At 51.8% G+C, this 20,136-nt stretch overlaps 5 protein-coding genes across 5 annotated transcripts; 2 read left to right on the top strand and 3 right to left on the bottom strand.

The window, feature by feature from the left end:
- Nucleotides 1-1,570: 1,570 nt before the first annotated feature.
- On the bottom strand, nt 1,571-3,046 carry N0V96_004558 (uncharacterized protein; the record flags this gene model as incomplete). Its single annotated transcript, XM_053188623.1, has 1 exon — nt 1,571-3,046. One exon carries the CDS (start codon nt 3,044-3,046, stop codon nt 1,571-1,573), a length of 1,476 nt encoding a protein of 491 aa, XP_053054585.1.
- Nucleotides 3,047-5,339: 2,293 nt separating this feature from the next.
- Nucleotides 5,340-6,215, top strand: N0V96_004557 (uncharacterized protein; the record flags this gene model as incomplete). Its single annotated transcript, XM_053188622.2, has 1 exon — nt 5,340-6,215. The coding sequence occupies one exon, from the start codon at nt 5,340-5,342 to the stop codon at nt 6,213-6,215; it is 876 nt and encodes a 291-aa protein (XP_053054584.2).
- Nucleotides 6,216-7,705: 1,490 nt separating this feature from the next.
- N0V96_004556 (uncharacterized protein) lies at nt 7,706-10,109 on the bottom strand (the record flags this gene model as incomplete). The annotated part of the gene is made up of 6 exons (XM_065757147.1): nt 7,706-8,645; nt 8,795-8,817; nt 8,949-9,158; nt 9,213-9,622; nt 9,685-10,016; nt 10,093-10,109. 6 exons carry the CDS (start codon nt 10,107-10,109, stop codon nt 7,706-7,708), a joined length of 1,932 nt encoding a protein of 643 aa, XP_065614360.1.
- A 2,729-nt stretch (nt 10,110-12,838) lies between these two features.
- On the top strand, nt 12,839-13,282 carry N0V96_004555 (uncharacterized protein; the record flags this gene model as incomplete). Its single annotated transcript, XM_053188620.2, has 1 exon — nt 12,839-13,282. One exon carries the CDS (start codon nt 12,839-12,841, stop codon nt 13,280-13,282), a length of 444 nt encoding a protein of 147 aa, XP_053054582.2.
- A 263-nt stretch (nt 13,283-13,545) lies between these two features.
- Nucleotides 13,546-16,976, bottom strand: SMF3_1 (NRAMP-like transporter smf-3; the record flags this gene model as incomplete). The annotated part of the gene is made up of 5 exons (XM_053188619.2): nt 13,546-13,856; nt 14,918-15,774; nt 15,840-16,114; nt 16,193-16,431; nt 16,517-16,976. 5 exons carry the CDS (start codon nt 16,974-16,976, stop codon nt 13,546-13,548), a joined length of 2,142 nt encoding a protein of 713 aa, XP_053054581.2.
- Nucleotides 16,977-20,136: the final 3,160 nt, after the last annotated feature.

Here is a 20,136-nt window from a genome sequence, read left to right as displayed (position 1 = left end):
AGCAATGTACACGCCATGCCTGGGGAGCCGGTAGCAAACGCCCCAGCAATTGCTGCCACGTATCGATCAGTTCGCTCTAGACCATGATTGTGGACAAGTTACAACCATTCCACTACACCTTGCAGCAGCCCCGCTGCGTATTTGCTAAGCTTAACTGCCCCAAACTTTTGCACCAATCCGACGGCCCTGTCCCCGGTACGGACCTTAGATCTGTCTGCCGCCAGATGCAAGTGTGGGGGCCCTCCATGCTGCCAACCCTTGGCTCATCCTCACTGAAGGTCTCGGAAACCTAGGAATGGAAACATCTTGAGAGGTCAAAGAAGGCGTATGGGACCGCACATGCTGCTCCAACATGAACCATGGGCCCATCCAAATGCCGGGGAACCTGGGGGAAGAAGAGGGGTAAAAAAGAAGCTCGCCCGGGAAGACGCGGGGGAGCAATGTCCATGGCGCGCCTTATCACACACGATGCCCTGGGATGGTCTTGGAAGTTGATCTACCTTACAGTCTCGGAGCCCAAAAGTTGAATGTTAGACGCCGAATACTCGCCCTCCCTTGACTGACCGTCGACGCCCTTCAGCACTGCCCTGCGGGGTCATTTCTCGGCGCTCACCAAATGTCTGGGCATGACCAGATTTTTCCAAAATCCAACAGGTATCGCCGGAAGATATCGCAGCGAAAAAGAGTCGTTGGCGGCTACGGAAACGGATGTCGTTGAGATTGACGCTTTTCCGGCCGTGAGCCTCAACATGCTCTTGATGAGGGGGAACAGCCCAGGGCCGGGGAGGAGAAGCGAAGGGGGGCAGGTTCCGGGGCGCTGGGCAGCGAACCTGTGGCATGGGGCGCAAGGCGCAATGCGGCCCTAAAGCGCACCGCAGGAAGCGTTGAGGAGCAAGGTCCAGCCTCCAACAGCCCCAGCCATACGCAGTAATCCAGTGACTGCCACCTCAGTGCCGGGAACGCAGGTTTCAGTTAGGGTCGGTTGTGCCATGAGGCCATGGCATGGCGCCAGGTGTGCACACAGTGTTGGCGTGAAAGCGTGACTAGCGAGCGGCTGGTGGGTAAGGCTACCTGAGTCTCCCTAACCTGACATCTGCCAGCCATCACTAGCAGAAGTTGGCCCTTTGGATGTTGTTGTCGATGTGGCCAGTCGCGGATGACGAACTGGATGCGTCCAACCCGGAAGTACCGAGCTTTGCGTCTCATCGTTCACTGAAGCGCACAGCCGTCGGGCCTTACGCAAAGGCGTCCCTGAAGCCGCATGGCCCCTCCAATTGCCCCCCATCTAGGGGCGATTCGACGAACAACATATTCCAGAGAAAGACGGAGGGCCGTCGAGCGATGATTGCGAACACCATTCTCATCATGTCCAATATTTCACGCATAGTTGAGTCGTTCATCAGGAAGTTAACCCAGGGTTGGCATTATCTATACAAACACGCCCATGGTTGCTTCTCTGCTCGCTAGGAAAACACATGGTATCATGGAGGAAGTTTCCCACCAGCTAACGATAAGACAGGCCCAGTATCCCTTCAACAAACCTCTGACGCAGTTTTGCTATGCTTATTTACTACGAAGCCATAGTTCTCACCCTCTCGAATGGCTTCTGCTCATCAATCTCTTCTTCGCTAAACCAGGTTCCATGCAGTCCATACGGTACGCGCTGCGGCAATTTGATCCGAGCCACGACCTCCTTCATTTCTTTCGCGTCAATTATCCACAACTCGCTCGCAGCCTCGGGCAGACATTCACCCTGTTCGTCGAGCTGATCCTCGTTGAACACATATGTCAACAGCCATCCGTCGTCCTCGGAATCAGGTTCACGCCGCGGTACGAATCTTGGCTCTTGCGCATACCATCCGGCGGGCATTCGGAAGAGTTTGATAGGGTCTTGGGGATCCTGGCTCTTCATGACCTGGGCAATACTACGTGTATCGACACAGCCTTTGACTGGCTGTGGTGGTTGTGCGATGCCTCTTGCTATCAGTGTTCGAATGTCGAACTTGGCCAAGTGGTCGATCTTTGCAGCTTTGCCAAGGGCAACTGTGTACGATGCCTCGCCAGTTGAGCATCCGTAAACGTACCGAGCTTCCTGCATGGAGTAAGCCGGTGCGACAGACGGAAACTCCAAGGAAATGGCTGATAAAGCCCACTGGTGTCTGATATTGTATTGGGTCCCGGCAGTGGCCGACAAGGGGAAGTTGTAGTAGTACAATCGGCACTGCTCCTCCTCAGCGTACTCGGGAGGCACTGGCTTCATCTCTGGTGTCGGAAGATTGCCGGCACTGAAAACCATGGATGCGGAGGTGAGCCGACAGGCCACGAGATTGACCGACACGCGAGGACCATTGATATCTGTCTGCAATGAAATCGAGTCCCAGCAGTTGGCGGTGTGGAAAATGGTGCAAGGATTGGTCTCGAACCATTGAATGGTGTCCGGCTGGTGTCGTGGGAAGACTCCGAAGCGTGACCTCCCGGCCGAATCGTACGACAAGCTTGGGACTCCGCGAATCAGGTTCATGGTATCCAGCGACAGCGGCAGGTCCATGATAACGGTGTGGTTCCTTGATACCCCAAAGTCGTGCATCATCTTAGGCGACTCGACTCCAGGAACCGGGAGGTCAAACACCGGAGAGCGGCCGGCCCCGGACTTTGCCGTCGCTGGCACCACGGAATAACGCACAAATGGCTGGACGAATGTCGCGTGGAACGTAATGAGCTCTTTCGTCACCGGGTCAACTCGCGGATGAGCCGTGGTCCATTCTCTCATGAATGATACGACGCCTGTACCCCCAAAGCCACTCTCAGTGCTTTGTCGCGGTTCGTTTTCTGCTGTTCTTCCATTAAACCAGCCAATAGTCTCCAAGCTCGGCAACGCGAATCTGAGAGGGGGGCCGCTTTCGCAAGTTGCCAACGCTCTTCCGTTGTGAAACAGAACGCTGGTGTTGGCGACGCTAATCTTCTTGATAGGACGACCAAATCCTGGGAGTCGCGAGAGGAATACCAAAAATACAGTTCGGAAAACCTCGAAGATGATGCGAAACATGCTCACAGCCGGATCTACAAGCGTCGCAATGCTTGGAATTACTGGTCGCCGGAGGTATTTATTGGTTTTTGCGTGGCAGTAGACGTCGGTCAACAGGTATTGGTTGACGAACTCCGGCTGGATTAAAGTGTTCTTTTCACCTGCCCGGCGAAATAGAACACCACTCAACATGCCATCCCCATCGAACCAGTGCGCCGCTCGGCTCGCATCATCGTTCGTGACCGGATTGCCCCCATTGCGGACATACTGGCCTCCTGCTAGATCAGAAGGGATTGCGCCCTCATGCCTGCAAGGAGTCAAAGGGAGACAGGATTGAATCGGCGCAAAGTTCCCTGACAGGTAACTATACGAGGCAGCAGTCAGATCAGCTATCAGCAAAAGAACCAAGGAATATGGACTCACGGATGGCGAGCATTCTCGTCTCCTCGACATTCCTCTGTCATCTTCGCGTGCAGAGCAGACGTTGCCTAGTCAAGGTACGCGTGATATTGTCTGTCAACAACATGTAGGCTCAACTTCAGAGAATGGAGAGCAAGAACAGCTTGTCAATACTGGCCAGGCGACTCAGGCGGCAGGTCTGAATTATCTTTTGCGAAGCCGGCCAAAGTTCAAGGACGGCTGATTGAACCTCAGAATTCAAGGCATGGTTGAAGGTGGGTTGTATCGCCTGGCCCGACGTTGACCGGGATGGTTTCCCAGTTGTGCTCGAACATTGGACCACCATTCCCATCCGTGCTCAAACTGCCGACAGACTGCACATCAATCGATTCTGGCTTGATGACGACATCGGACGAGGAGGGACTCGGAAGTTCGGAAGTGCTTAGTAGTCTTTCTCCCTCCTAGTGTGCGGTCCAGGTCGCCCACGCAAATAATTTCGGATCCGGTTTGAGTTGGACGCGTGGAGACATGCCACAAGCTTGCCTTTGCTCACGCCCAGCTACAGCTATGGCAATCAGTCAACGGAATGCGATTTGCCAATGCCTCTACAACACATGCGGCCGCCAACTCGCCAAAGAGACTTCGCGTGAAAGTTCGGCTCGAAGAGATCTGCAACTTAGTGCGAACCACTACTGTGCAGCACATGGTCACCAGACCAGTTTTGACACAAGGACGGCAGAAATCGTGGACATGAGACAGATCGCGCATATAGCTTGGCGATCGGCAAACCAAGCAGAAGCCAAATTTGGTTTCTTGCCTGCGACCGCCTCTAGAATAAAGCTAATGATGTCTTGCCAGCCGTTGGAGCGTTAGCCTGAAGAAAAACTGGACGGGCTAGACCTGCTGTCCTGTCTGCTGCCAAGTCTTTCGGGCTTTGCGCTGCAGACATCAAATCACTTGCCGGCGCTAGCTCCGGCTTAGTGGGGCCGGGAATACCACTCGGCAGCTTCCGGTCCAGAAGCCGGCAAAAGTGGTGACTTCATCGACCTCGAATCCTTTCTTGTTGCGCCAACCGCCTTACATGCCTACGTCGTAACTTTGTCACCGTCGCCCTAATTCGAGGTGGAAAAAAAATCCATTTCCAAATCATTCCTCAGTCGCGCCGAGTGAATTACTTTGAGAATGGGTCGTTTTCGTTCTGGCGCGGAGCAATTCTCCGCTTTAAGCCTGACAACCAGGGTTACAGCCTCTTGCCGTCATGGACTCGTCAAGGATTTGCGCGGGGAGAGAGTTCACAACTCATTTGATCTTATTCGCCTGACCCCGCTTCTAGGCTGAAGGACGAGTGGCAGAATCCCTTTGCGTTGCAGTCGTTTCTGGACGGTTGACACGGTTGACAGGGACGGCTCGAGCTTGGAATACCATAGCGCCCGTCTTGGCCCAATAACCGCTGCTAGCCCAGTCTCACCTGCGAGGGTGTCGCGCTGTTTGGGCTACGGCGAAGCTACTCCTCCATCGCGATGGTGTCCTCGCGTCGACGACTAGCCTATCGTCTACAACTTGCGGTAGGTTGGTGTTTCGAGTCTAAACGTCATCCAGAGCTCATGGAAATCTCAATACCACCTGTCCCCTCTTCACCTGGGTGAAGTCATCCGACATGGCTAGATGCGGATCAATCGGCAGGGGCTTTTGGGATCGCGTTAGCTCAGGCCTAAATCTGATGTTGGCCGAGGACAACAGATGAGGATATATGGTATGTAGCAGCCCCCTCATTACATTGCCACATCAATAGAGAGTAGCATCAAAATACTTCTTGCCATATACTTTGGCATACTCAATCAGCAGCGCCTCGCTCAAAGCCTCTCGCCAGTTTGCATTTGATACAGAAAATCGAGCTGCGAACAATAATCTCACAATGGCGAACGACGCTCTCAACACCAACTCCCGCGTTGGCCAACAAGCCGACCTGGGTATCTCACCCCGTGCTTCGGACTGGTACTTTGCCGTCTGCGCTATCATGGCGTTTTCTACCCTCGTTTTTCTAGGGATGGGTTTCACCAAGCGAGAGACGCACCGCCTCTTCCACTACATCACAGCCACCATTACCTTTGTTGCCTGCATAGCATATTTCTCCATGGGTGCCGGGCTGGGCCAGGTACCTATCCAGGTTGAATTCCCCCGCAACAACAGCCAGGTTGGCGGCGCCGGCTCACGCGAGATCTACTATGTGCGGTACATCGATTGGTTCATCACCACGCCGCTACTGCTTCTAGACCTGCTTCTCACTGCTGGCTTGCCCTGGCCCAGCATCATGATCGCCCTCCTCGCGGATGAAATCATGGTTGTTACGGGCCTAGTAGGCGCCCTCACAAGCACCAGCTACAAGTGGGGTTACTGGGTATTTGGCATGTTTGCTTTCTTCTACGTCGTCTACGCGCTCGTGGTGGACGGACGGAAGCACGCCGGTGCGCTGGGCGGGCAGGTCAGCTCCACGTATCGCAACTGCGGTGTTCTCACCATCTTCTTGTGGTTCCTCTACCCCATCGCCTGGGGCGTCTCTGAGGGCGGCAACCTTATCCATCCCGATTCTGAGGCTGTCTTCTATGGTATCCTGGATGTCCTCGCCAAGCCCGGTTTCGGTTTCCTCTTGCTGTGGGGACACAGGAACATTGATCCCACCGCTCTGGGACTGCACATCCGCGAGGCCGGTCAGCCCAAGAACCGCCCTGTTGGCAGCCACGAAGGAGATCACGGACACATTGGAGGCGCGGGGCCGAGCAACGGCTTGTAAAGTCCCTAGGCTATCACCGCCATTATTTGGGGGGTACGGAAATGTCTCGGTCTTGAGGAGAGCTGGGTGCATTGCATCTACCTATTAGGGTAGCCATGGGGTTTGGAAAAGTTCCTTGGGTCTTTGCTAATCATGGGGTCACGTTTCTTATTGTTGATGGTCGTCGAATCGATGCGGTTTATTCGCGGGCGCTTATATGCGTTGGCTTAATATTTGGACATGTAATGCTCATAGGAGTTGTTGTATGTAGGGAAATTCATTTATACCCACAATCTATCTGACTCAAACGGGAGTACGATGGTTGTCGACATGTGACTGCCTGGCGATGTGTCGTAGGATGGTCATCTGAGGGTCAAGATACTAAGGAGCTGTTTGATAAAAAATTACTCGTGTTCGTACTTGAAAAGGAAGCAACATGAGATGCGGAGAAAGTTCTTGAGGTGCATCAATGGGAATCCGCTTTTACAGAGAGGATGATTCTCCCATTTCATCTGTAAACGAGCTATTCCCTTTAGGAGGGACAGGCTTTGCGGGGTAAAAAAAAAGCCCGGGTGTAAGTTAGAACCCGAATTAATTTATCAAAGACTTGCAGATTTGGAAGGACTCACTTTAAGAGGGAGGGTTCGAGGCGTCATGAGTTCCTAAGACAATTACGGACTACTTTGCAGGGATACTTGGCAAATCTGAAGAAGTTTTTGTTCCTGAGACAGCGCGTTGTGTTGCCGTGGTTTGAGGATTAAGGCAAGGAGGTTGGTTAATAGACAATCCCCTATTACTAGGTAGTGGAGGACAAAAACTCTTTGGCAAGGAGATCTCTAGAGTGTAGGGTCACGATAGTAAAGTTTATGTGTATTCTTTGCATTGTTCCGACAATACGATGTGTCGTTCAGCTGGTACCCCTTTTGTGAAATGGATGTATATACAAAGATACCGATATTATCTGCAGCATCAAAACATCTCAAAACTATAAGACAAGAGCACTCGAGATTCTTTCGCTGTATTCCAAAACGCCAGAGTATTTATATGGCCCAATGCAAGGCTGTACCCTAATTCAAACGAGACAAAATATTTAGAAAGAATCCAGGGCTTTTGCGGAGACATATTGATCCAGCTCGTAGCGCGGCAAAACTGCATTAAAAAGGGGTGCCTCTTGCGGCAGAAGATTCATACCAATACAAGAATTAATTTCATAGAGAAAAGCATGAGGTACGTGTTTGTCAATATCCTTGAGGGGCGGTCGTGTGCTTGGTGATGATAATCATGGGATACATGTAAAGGGCGGACTTTCTAAGCCCCTACGACACGTAGATTGTGAAGAAAAGGCTTCAAAAGACTAAGAAGCCTGACTGTCCGGTCTGGATTCCTATCTACTGAACTAAGTATATCACATCTACGTATAGTAGAATCAAGATCTCTCACTTCTTCAAGGGACAACCTCTCAGCGGTTTCGCCCCTTTTCTTTTTCCTTTTTCTGCTTTTCTTCTTTTCCTTTACGGATTTTGCGCTTCAAGATTCATGTCGAAATTCATCCCCGCCCAGAAGCTATCATCCATGAAACTCAGACCATTCTGCTCGCCAAGCTCACCGATAGAATCCGCCAGAGCGAATTGCGTGTTGAAGGCCGACTCCGATCCGCCGTTACTCAGCAGCGCCCCCTGGAGTGCCTGGTCCGCCGCGCCAGAGTCATCCCACGCAAAGTCTTGGTCAATCATGTTGATCAAGGGACACAGGCTCTGCTCCAGCGTCGGCTGTGGTTGATGCGTATTACTTGATGTTGACGCGCCGTCCATACCCCTTTCGACCACCACCGCCGACGCCGTCAAATCCGGTTCCGGGTCGGGGTCCCTGCGAGCGTCTTGCTGCTGCATGATGGAGTTTGGCATCCGCTCTGGGTATTTTTGGTATAGGTATTTGATGAGGTCGGACCGCATCTTGGCGGCGGGACGCCAGGAGATGCCCAGCTCCGCCAGGACCTCGAGACAGGCTTCGATATAGATGGTACAACACGGCCTCCCCGTATTCGCAAACTCGGGATCGGGACTCGCGTACTGGATGAGCACCAGCGCCGCGGTAAGCGTGCAGTGTGTCGCGGTGATGGGGCTCCGCCGGAACGAGCCAAAGACCTGGCGGTACTTTTTGCCGGCGTGGCAGATACGTTTGGCCGACTCGATGCAGAGGACCTCTGCGCGTTTGGCCGTGTCTGTTTTGAGGGCCGGGGGCGTGTCTTTGGATTTGAGGAGGAAGGGCTTGAAGAGGAGGATGCAGCAGGTGTGATAGACCATGTGGAGGGTGTAGACTTGGGGCAGGTCGTTGTGTTTGTCGATGCGGAGGTCAGCGGGGAGCTCGTAGAACCAGGTTTTGAGCTCGAGGGTGCAGGATTGGAGGAAGGATATCCTTTGGGGGCCTTTGTAGAGCGGTTTTGGGGCGTATCTGAGGATTTGTTAATTGCGTGTTCGCCAAGGGGGCGATTGCGAGTTGGTTGGGAGCGTAACGTACAGAGCCAGGAGAATGTTTTCGAGGATTCGACAGAGACCTATTAGACCGCGGTGTACGAGAACCTTTTTGTTGCATCTACTTACGTCGCATGAGTTGTTTGCTGCTCCTGCACTTATTTGTTCTGGTGTGTATGTTGATGGGAGATGGACAGCGCCTTGGACATCCTGCGTCACGAGGTCAATACATACAACACTCTCATAGCCGTCTAAATGTGTGATCTGGTGGGTCAGAACTTACCAAAAGACTGCAGACTCGGCCCGTGTATATGGCAGCAAGTTTGTCGTCACAGTACAGGGCCCAATAGATCTGTCGTCTCAACTCTACTTCTTCGCTGGACATGTGGCACGTCCCAGACAACGACGACGCGTCGAGATTGAGTCCCATGTCTAGAGCAAGTCGATTCGCCATTCCCTGGTGCAGCCATCCGGCAGCATCGCATCCGTAGGACTACCTGTAGTGAGTATAGAAATCTTTGACACTAGGTCTCATCCAGAAACATACCACATAGACCCCGACCAGGATGGACATTGACTGAATTGTCGTGATGGTCGGTCGTTTCATGTCATAATGTAAGAGGACTTCTGCTTTCTGAAGGAAAACTTTGCCGGCCGAGTTTTGGTCATCTGGAATGGAGCGGGTGTCGGTCCTATCAGAGTAGCGTGATCCCAGGGCAAGTATACAGTTGAGTAAACAAGGACTGAAGAAGCGGCCCTGCGTTCTCATGCTCTCTCTGAATAGTTTCTCGTCAACCACTTGACACCAAGGATTCTGATACTCAAAGAACAAGTCTATGAGTTCCGTGGTGAGATCCTCCGGGTAGACGTCTGCCTCCAGAGGGAGGATGTAGCGATTTGTCTCCGTAGATTTGGATGTCATCGGACTACCATGATCGTCGGACTCGGGGGTAGATTCTAGAGACCGGTCAATAACCACCCTGGCCGGGAATAAAATCAAACACCACGGCTGCACGTACCACTCTGGAACTCCAAGCGGCCGCTTGCCGGGCCGAAGTATCGCATCTCTCCATCCTGGTCATAGTTCACCGACTCATCTAGAGAAAGAGCTCCTTCAAACGTGGCACACAGGTCGTCAAAGGCCGAGACGCTGAGTCCAGCATCGCTGCCGGTTGCTAATGTACTGGCGATGGATGGTAGTTGTGGTGCTGATCCGGTAGCAGAGAGCTGGGCGACGGCTGCCTCGACATCGATGGTGTGAGACTGCAATACGGCTTCCAGGAGGTCGATTCGATTTCTCAAAAGTTGCACATATGTTTTGGAAGCAGGCTTACGGCCGTCCTCTTCACTCCTATACAGACAGTTGATGGAACGTTCGGAACATCGGCCACAGATGGGCCGCACTCCGTCACACTAAAAGTTGGCACCTTTCAGTCAGCATCATAGGTAGACTTTAAGCCAGAGCATCAGCCCCTTGTCTATACGAGTATCGTAATGCGTGTATAGCTTGAGTTCAGCCGCCAAAAATTGTGTGGGCTGATCGACTGGAAGGAAAATATATTCCACCCACCTTTGCCCTTCGGCGCCGACACTCCTCGCAGGCCTTTGACGTGTACCTGCGCTTCGGCTGGCTTGCGGCCCGCTCCGACGACGCTTGGGGCATAGCAGCGAAAGAGAGGAGACACAAATAAGATGGGCAGGGGTCCTCCACCACGGATGATATAATCCTCTCTGTTTCAAACCGCGGACACCTTCGATTTTGGTTCAATTTGGAAAGTCGTAAGTACAACGGTTGGCACTTGGTAATAGTTCGCAACTTCTCTTGCCCGACAACCACGACACTGAGATGGCGAAGGGCGGGGCCAATCACATGGACTTGAATCAATGGATGACTAAGGAGCGGGGGAGGAATTCATATTCCGCCCTCTGCGTCATGGCACGCATATTTTTCACGACTTTTGAGCTAGAATTGTGTTAACAAAGTGGTCGAATTTTACTTCCCACAAGCCAAACCATAGTACTCCTTCAGAGAAACTTCGTCGTCTACAAAAGCTTCAATGCCATCATTGAGGTCTTGGGAGTTCTGCTACGTTACGATGGCTTCCAGCTTTCAGTGTGTAAGTGTATCAGTACGCTTTGATCACGCCGGGTGGGGCCGCGACGAGCAACGAACCTTGATGGAATCCTCTTGGCAAGACGCAAATGAAATTCTGTGAGCTCTTCATATTGATGTAGGCGGCACGGGAAGCTCTGATTTTGACTACTGGGTTGCAAGATACAATAACGAAGATGAGACTACCTAGACAAGAGAAATGAAGTCCCCAGTCCGAGAATAAGACCACCTCCGGCCTTGGCCCGGAGATCAGATCGCGGGAAACCCAAAATAGAAGTCAGAGAGGATCCCCGTGCGGATCAACGCCGTGTCGGGTCGTCTTATGCCGGGCCACCGACTTGATTACTCCCATGTTAGCGAGGGAAGGATTTCAATGCTTCTGCGATTATCTGATGCTCTGATTCGTCGCCAATTTCAAATTCTCAGTACGCATGAACGAAAGGCGAGCTGGAGTGAAGGATCACCGGACCTCTGATGAACTTCCAGGCTCTATCGTGTCCCTGATCCTCCAGAGCGCAGCAGGGCATAACGTGGACCCTTACCTTTGAGCGCATTTTGACGACGCGGCTCATCCAGGAACATTGACACTCAACCACAACAGCCCGAAATCGATATTCGCTTTTACAGTAACAACGAGATGCAACCGTGAGCGCCATGACCGAGAGACACGGACAGACAGCGGGTCTGCGTTTTAGCGCGCGTGGAACGCACCGACGACACCTCAAGCACTCGGCGCAGTGAACTAGCCATAATGTCGATCATAACAACGTCTGGCCTTACGTGGACACTCAGACGGTTGTTTTGAAGACTGGATTAGGAGGTAATTGATTGGTGTATTCTCGAAGTTTTCGGGGGGAAACGCTTACCTGCAGAGACTTGATAAGTGTAATCTCGGCCCGCGACGATCCCTCCCTGATGGCTGTCAACGGCTTACGCCGCAAAGCGACTTCTCTTTCATTAGGTGATGTCTTCTTCGACGATGAGACAACTCTGGGGTTATTTTAAGCCTCACATTGACTTCAATGTAATCTATCGTGGTTGATCTTGCAAGCGCAAATCTCACTAAGTTGTGGTTGGGACGAAATTAGGGGTTTTGAAGGCCTCCAGGCTCCAGTAACCTCCAAGCTTGCGCAGGTGCCAAGCAGGGTTACCGCTCAAGTGCGCAGGCCGTGTGATTGGAATGCGGAGAGTGCACTCCAGAGACACGCGTAACTACGACTCTTATGCAACACGATGCATGTCTCGGACGAACACCTGGGTGATGGGCATGTCTCACGCAGCATTCGGGAAGATGGTGGGTGCTTCGCGTCCAAAGCTTCGGGACCAAACGCAAACAGCGAGAGCAAGCGCAGCTGAGCCAAGGTTCGAGAGACATGGTTTTTGGACTGAAACATTCCCAAGAAAACATGTCCGTCGAGTCAATTGTTCACTACTTTCTTCTCTCAACACCATATGTCAATTACACCAAGTCGAATCCCTCTGTTTGCCGTACCGATATCAAAGGTCTGTTAATCTTACCTGCGTTAACCAAAGCCCCCCCACGGACTTCTCCACGGATGCCCGCCTCCTCTTCCCCTGGGCCCCTGAAAGAACAAACAAAACCCGAGCCCATTAGCGTGCAGCATCGAGGTCTCCTAGCGTCATGCTTCAACGTCCGGCTCGGCGGGAGCACGGTCGGGGCACGGCCGGCCCGGTGCCACTTAGCCTCCTTACTTGCGTCTCCTGCTACTTGCCCCCGCGAACCATACCGCCCTGAACCGTCAGCGGCGCAACGGTCGGTTCACTCCCTTTTGGAGCTCCGGTGGTGGGATTCAAGGTTGAGGATGAAGAAAGTATAGGGGGGATAAGGGGGGGCAAACGGGGTTGCGAGTATGGAAACCTCCAACCGTCCGAAATGATTGAGTTTGTTCCCGGCCTGAGCGATGAGGAAAGAGAGACATCTATAAGAAGGTTCCTGCTGGTCTTTGGTCATCGTGCATCGCCTCTCACTACATACTACAGCCAGCAACTAAATATACTCACTTCTTCACGATACCTCCAGTCTTCAAACCCCCGCCAAAATGCCTTCCACCGTCGTCTCCACCCCCGTCCCCGCCGGCGTCGACCGCAACGCCGTCCTCTCCGCCATCCACAACCACGACCTGATGGTCAAGACCCTTTGCCCGGCTCTCATCTCCTACAACCTCGAGTCTGGCTCCGTAGGCGTCGGCCAGTCCGCCACCTACTCCGTCACTGACAAGAAGCCCATCGGCCAAACCACCTACCAGCTCACCATCACCAACCTCGAGGACGGCGTCGACACTCTTGTCAACGCCAAGCCCCCCGTCGGAACCCTCGTTATCACTGGCAAGTGGCGCATCGTCAACGAGGCTGCCGGCCTCATCCTCCGTGAGGAGGTCGATATTGAGGCCAACATGCTCATGAAGAAGATGGCCAAGGGCAACGTCGAGAAGACCCACCCCGAGCAGCACGCTGCTCTCCTGGTCCATGCTGGCAAGGCATAAATGATGTATCAAAGCGACTATACCCCACTGGCTGAGCTCATCGCCTTTGGAATTCACTCGGTGTGATTGGCGTTCAACGGATACTAGGATCTTGTGACAAAATTACCTCTGATACAATAATGGGAATATGACATTTTGGGATACTCATACACCTGGTCTCACGTTTGCTTCTTCGAATTCTGTGTGCTGTACTTTCGTGACTTGATCGTTGCTCATGAGGTATGTCGGCTAGAGTTGATTCTGAATCCGCCCATTCTCAAAGTCTAAACCTTTGAGCTTTTCTCCGGGACGTGGGCAACAACCTCGATCTCAACCCGCATGTCGTCCTCCCCAAGCCTCGGTACTCCTACGCACGTCCAAATCGGCTTGTGATTTGGCATCCATTTCCTAAAGTTTCGTACCATGGCTGCTATGGCTTCGTCGTTGATCGGCACATGGTACGAGTTGACCCGGAACACCTGTTCCCAGCCTGCCCCGCCAGCATCCTTGAGATTGAGTTCCACGTTGGCGAATGCTTGATCTATTTGGGCGTTGATTTCCTTGTAAAACTCGCCTGTCTTAGGATCCCATCCGCCTGAGTATCGTGTCAACATATGCTTGGGTTTGAGATGAGTATTGAGAATGCGGCCTACCTTGACCAGAGCATTCAATGCGGTCGCCAATTCTTACTGCCTGGTTGTAACTGAAACCTGCGAGATTCCTCTGGCCTACCCCTTCATATGAATAGTACTTGAGATGAGACATGTCGGCAATACTTTTGGGGCCGTTGAAAAAGTAGAATGTGGTAAATGTGATTTGACTGAAGAAAAATCTGTACAGACAATGGCAATGACTCCGACCTATGTGTTCGCGGCTCGGCAGCTGCTTTTATGTAAGAATGCAGGCAAGCCGCGCAGACAATGAACCCCGACGTCATGTAAAGGAAGCGGAAACTATATTCCTTCACATGCGGAGCACTTCAAACTACTGTAGCGTCTGACGCTATCCAATCCGAATATGCGGGGCTTTTCCGAGTAGATGTATCTGACTTCGGAACTTATCTTCCTTGGCAACTTTATAATACCTTTAGACAAGTTCTTCCCATTGATACCATTGCGCAAGTCGATTACTAATCTCACGATGTTATGCGCAAGTAGAGAACACCGTGCCTCTCTCTATATTTATGGCAGACTCGGATCTCAGCTGAAGAATATATTCTTTCTACAGCATCATATTGGTAGGACACGGTTGGCAGAAGATTATTGCTAGATCACGTACGGTGGTTGACGGCAACACCTATTCTTTTCCCATTTCTCTTCTCAAGAGGTAAACCTTTTTTTCTTCTTTTCTTCTTTTTTCGTATGTTTCTTCCCTTTCTTTGAGACACGAGCTTTTGCAATGGAGGGTTGAGCCTCGCCTAAAATACGACTTGACCAAAAACACATTGGTTGAAAAGTGCGGCCGGATCAGAGCTAACATGAGGTTGATGAAATCAAGTACAAAACCAAGACGAGTCGAAATCAAAGACAGAGTAGACCAAGTCGAAGGGAAATCAGAGACGACTTTTGGGTCTCCGTCCACACACCATCATCACCTTCCAAGCAGAATTGCCCCTCACCGGGCAAACTACTAGTTCCCATTCCTTCACTCACTCACCCTTCCCAAGCAGAACCAAGTTAGCCACGTTCATCGCAGCCATAATGACCCAAACCAAGACCGCAAAGCCAGCAGTGTACCACGAGTTCGCCATCTTGACAGTGCCTTCCGGAGGGGTTGCCGTGGACTCTTCCTCGTCAGTCCCAGCACCACCGACCCTGAACCGGGCGCCACCGCCCGGCCCATCCCGGACGGTCATGAACTTATCCCTACAGGTAAAGTATATCAACGGCGCAGTAACAAACGGCAAAACCACACTGAGCACCACCTGCGAAGCATTCAGCGCCTCGCTGACGCCTTTTCGCCCCACGGCGCCAGCGATAACGATACTCGGCGTGACGCTAATACTCCGCGTCGCCAGACGTCGTAGCCAAGGACGGACTTTCCAGTTCAGCGCACCCTCACTAACCATCTGACCGGCAATGGTACACACGATGCCCGCCGAAACGCCGGAGAGAAGCAGCGCGAGGGCGAAGATGGTGCCCGCCGCCTTGGAGATGGAGTCCGTGAGGAGCTGGTGGATGCTGAAGATGTCAGCGTCCGGCGCCTCGGGGTTCCCGTATAAGGAGACGCCAGCAACGATGAGGATAGCTGAGTTGACGAAGAGGGCGAAGGTGAAGAGTGAGATGCTCAGCTCGGCGGTCGAAGTTTTGAGGGAGTGCTTGATTGCCTTGGCGGAGGGGACGTAGTAGCCCTTGTCGATGCTGTCGCCATTTAGGTCGACTTCGTACATCTCGGGGGGTAGGAGGTTGTGTTTTGTGTCGTATTCTCGGAGACGGGCTTGGACGATGCCGGAGCCGAGGTATAGGCTGTGCGGCATGACTGTTGCGCCTAGGATGCCGCAGGCTTGGTATAAACTGTGTGCGATTAGAGATTTTCCAGCTGAAAACAGGATGGAGGGAAGAGCGAGAAGAAGATTTACCCTTGCGATTCAACCACGGCACGCGATGGCAGATACCCCTGAAAGACTTCTCCCACCGGCGTATCCTTGATGAGCGAGAGCTGGATACAGAAGCAGACAACCACGGCCAGCACCAAGCCGATGATGAAGTACTCAAAGATTCGCAGGCCTCTCATGGATCCGTGGGGCCGGTAAAAGATGAGAATGATCATGACGTCCAAGATGGAGATTGCGCATCCTGCTACCAGAGGTATGGCCGGCACAAGGAGGTTTAGACCAATCGCAAAGCCAATGACCTGAACCAGTGTAGACAGTCTCTTAGTAAACGGAGGGCTTCGAGATGGAGAGACACATCAGTCATTGGCAAAACTTACCTCTGCAATGTCCGTAGCAATGATGGCAACCTCTGCGAATACGTAGAGGACATAGTTGATCCATCGCGGCAGGAAAGCTCGGCACGCCTCGGCCAGGTTGAGCCCGGTGACGGTGCCGAGCTTGATACAGAGGCTCTGGAGGAAGATTGCAAAAAGGTTGGACAAGAGTACGACAAAGAGCAGTCTGAAACGGTAGCTTGCTCCTGCAGCAACGTCTGTTGAGTAGTTTCCCGGGTCGACTGTGAAAGGTAGAGGCGGCTGTTAGTCAAAGTTCACTACTCCTCACGGATGTTTACGAAGGGAGAAAGCGAGGGTGAATCTCACTATACGCAACAGCAATCATGAATCCGGGCCCAATAAACGAGCCAAACTTCACAATGGCCTTCTTCACCCGGTCATATAAAGCCTCATGAATCTTGGGCGTGTCCCCTCCATCTTCGGATGGAAGTCGACGTGAGTGAAGGGTAGGGAGAGCGGTCGCGGGGACCTCCTCTCCCTCGGGTAGACCAAGCCCATCAGACTTGGTCGTCGCGGCCGTAGCCGCGGGACCGGAGCCGTCTTTGCCCCAGTCCACATCGTGATAGGACCGCGATACATCCCCATCGCCCGTCCCCGCGTCCCCCGCCAGAGACAGGCCCTTGTCATCCTCCCCCGGCTCCAGGGCCCTGGCGTTGACGATCCCATTGAGGTCTTGGTTGGTGGTCAAGTCATTGGACAAATCATTCGGGCTCTGGTTGTAGCCCTCCCCTTCGTAGGGTTCGTCTGTGCGAGACGGACGATTCATTGTCTTCGCTGTACTGTAGTCTGCGAAGAAAGGGCTAAGCAAAGAATGGCGTGAATGACTTCACGACACGCGTTTGTCGTCAAATCTAGGGTTGTCGGCTAACCGGCTACTCAAAACCCATGACTAATCACAAGACACACCTAGCGGGCCCGTCTAGTTTAACGTCGGCTATTGTTGCCATTATCTACAATGATGCATCAAAACGCGCATTCTGACTGATTTTATCTAGACAATTGTCGTTGTTTGATATCAGAAGGCGCTGTGAGATGGAAATGTGGTTATTTCCTAAAACGGCAAGTACGCTATGCAGTCCACTTTGCCAAGCAGCCAAGCAGACTAGAGAACTCAAGGTTGCATGCAATCCAAGACTCCAAGTGACCAAAGGCTCAGGATTTTATAACGGTTACAAATATTTCTAAATATTGTATTTATTATCTCTCGACGTCAGAAGCCTGTTTTACCTGAATCTTAATTTGCGGCTTTTCGGCTGTCAATGCGGGAGAAAATGACCGAGAAAGCAACGCACGATGGATTAGAAGTATAGACATGGATATCAATGTGTCAAGTTGCATGTAATCCGGCAACCAACTACGATGTTAAAATACCACGGGGAAATCCTAAAAAGACCAACACATAACTTGGATAGGATGCATGGATGGCCATCTGAATGCATTGATACATCGAATATTCACAGACGTAGCATTTTCCGTACAGCACTCAATCAAACAATGCAGACCTGACTTGATAGACGAGACTTGTCACGAAACAAGAAGAGTATCAGTACTCGTAAGGCTAGAGGCACTCTGCCACGTACTCCCTCACGTAGGCCTCAACTTCCAGAGCATTTAGACTGCTCACTTTTCTTACTTCTACAGTTCAAGCCACTGCTTACCCATTGCGTACGTCCATTGCCGAGTGCCACTACTTGTGTCAAGAACACTTGGTCACATAACGTCCGAAACAATCAACGAGACTCGTGCAGGTTGATAGTCGCAGAAACTCTGAAACCCAATTCCTGATTAAATGATGAATGGCTCTCGTTCGTTCGCGGGGTCACTTATCGAGCAACATACCATCTTAGACAGCAATCATACCTAGGTGGCGGCGGTAGCATGATATGAAGCGTAAATCCTCTCGAGACTGGCGTCTTAAATGCCGTTCAAGCAGACATGTAGCAAGTTTTCTGCAAACAGCTGGCCACAAAAGATGAAACAATCACATCGAATTCAGTTACCAAATCCAAAAAAACCACAAGCTGAAAGTCGATGCACGAATTATGGCAACGATAACCTTTACACCCGATAGGATACGACCGCTAGTCTAGCTATCATCTCAGGATTACTTACATATCTTTCCTTTAGGTGGAATGGGTACTAATAATTCAGTAAAAGAAAGCTCTCAATGCTATTTGCATAACGCCAATATACTTTGGCCTGCTGCTTTTTGGGTAACTGGCTTCCCGAGGTGATCGGGCAACAAAGATACTGGGGCCAGGACAGCTAGATCTAGGCAGACCCCTTTGGGTGAATACTGCAACATACATAGTGCTCCGAATCATCATTAGAGTAGCAATAGAGGACGTATTAAGCAGTGGGATATTCATACTGATAAACTGCCATGATGCCATGGAAAGGCAGCTGCGTTGGGGTTTTCTTAACCTATGGATAATGAACGACTGACTAGCCTTTCGAAAGTTGACTTTGGTTGACACTTTTGCCTGTAGCCACCAATCAAATCCCGTGCACCTTTTCTGGGCGTCGGCTCATCGTCCCAAAAGACACAAATCTCATTCCTAAATACTTTACAGCTGACAAGCCCTCCCAAATCAAACTCTTGCGCCCGACTACAAGAATCTAGTTGTGTAAGTCAGCAGAAACGGTGCGCCTCTGCGACGACCCCGCGTCCCGGAGCCGATCGCCGCTCCCGCAAGGCCGATCATTCCTCGTATGTCATCAGCTTCCACCATCCCACCAACACGCATACAAACACCCTCTCTACCTCATCTTGATGCTCATTCGGTCTCTCGGCGGCTAGAACAGCCAATGACAGCCTTCTTCGAGCACCCTCTCTCTGACATTTGACGTATGCTCAACATCTGTCGTCGGGTCCCCTACTCATCCAACCGCAAAGACGTCTTTGACTAGCTCGTGCCGATCCATAAGCTCGGTGGGAGCTTCGTGTAACGACCGTCGCACAACGTCGCGCTTGTATGGCCTCGTGCAAATGTCGTAAACCCTTTCACCCCCCTTCAACCCGTCCTGGAGCGTTTTGGTAAATTGTTAATGGAAATGCCTGCATTCGAGCCGTATTCGACAGAATTTTTTCTCGTGTGCAACCTTGTCCCGTAATACGAAGTGATGGTGGGTGTTATGAGCGACATCGGTAATCGGTGGCAAATGACGTCGGCGTGCTTTCGTTATGTTCGGAAGCTGTTGAGGGATCGTCGTGTGGCGCAGGTCGACCACTAGAAATTTCGCAGAGCGCGACTCATTCGCGGCTGGAAACTATTGGACGTCGTCAATCTTGCAATGTGTGGTCGAGGTTGGAAGCTGTCACTTGATGGCTCCGTCGTGATCGCGGAAGCCAGGCCGATGCGAATGGATGAAAAATATTCCTTTGGTCAATTCGAGGTCGATACCTCCCCCCGCCTATAGCGAGGTGTATAAAAAATATGCGAACGTAATCCCAAAGGCCGTAGCCTTATACCAAAAACCCGAAACGCCTGATGCTGACCCATGCCCAATATGTCATTTGATGGTTTGTCGAAACCCCCAATGATGATGATGTTCGTTAGTGTACAAGTCGCGAGCTGATGCAAGTTTTTTTCCCTCTCCAAATACCGTGTCCGTGCCGTGAAGCCATAAACGAGTTCAGAATAACGCTATAGGCCATTTCGGCCAAAAGGGGGTATCATGCCCTTCGCGGGCGGTGTCCGATTAGGCAGTGTAGTGAGTGCTCAAAGAGCACTTCCTAAATGTGGTTGTTCCTGAATGGCGTCAGGGTGCGCGTCCCCCAGCACACGGGGTTGCAAGTGACCTCTCATAAGTGATCAAGCTGTCGCGGGCTGAGTGCGAGTCCATGATTGTAAGGAGTGATTCGATGGAGGTGATGTGGTGCAATCTGTATCCTCCTCTTCAATGTGAAAGTGCTTGTTTTTCCC

Source organism: Colletotrichum fioriniae, assembly GCF_027942845.1.
Source record: "Colletotrichum fioriniae strain IMI 355084 chromosome Unknown scaffold_4, whole genome shotgun sequence".
NCBI classification, from domain to species: domain Eukaryota; kingdom Fungi; phylum Ascomycota; class Sordariomycetes; order Glomerellales; family Glomerellaceae; genus Colletotrichum; species Colletotrichum fioriniae.
The sequence above is the reverse complement of the archived record's forward strand: the minus strand, read 5'-3'. Positions and strand labels throughout refer to the sequence as shown.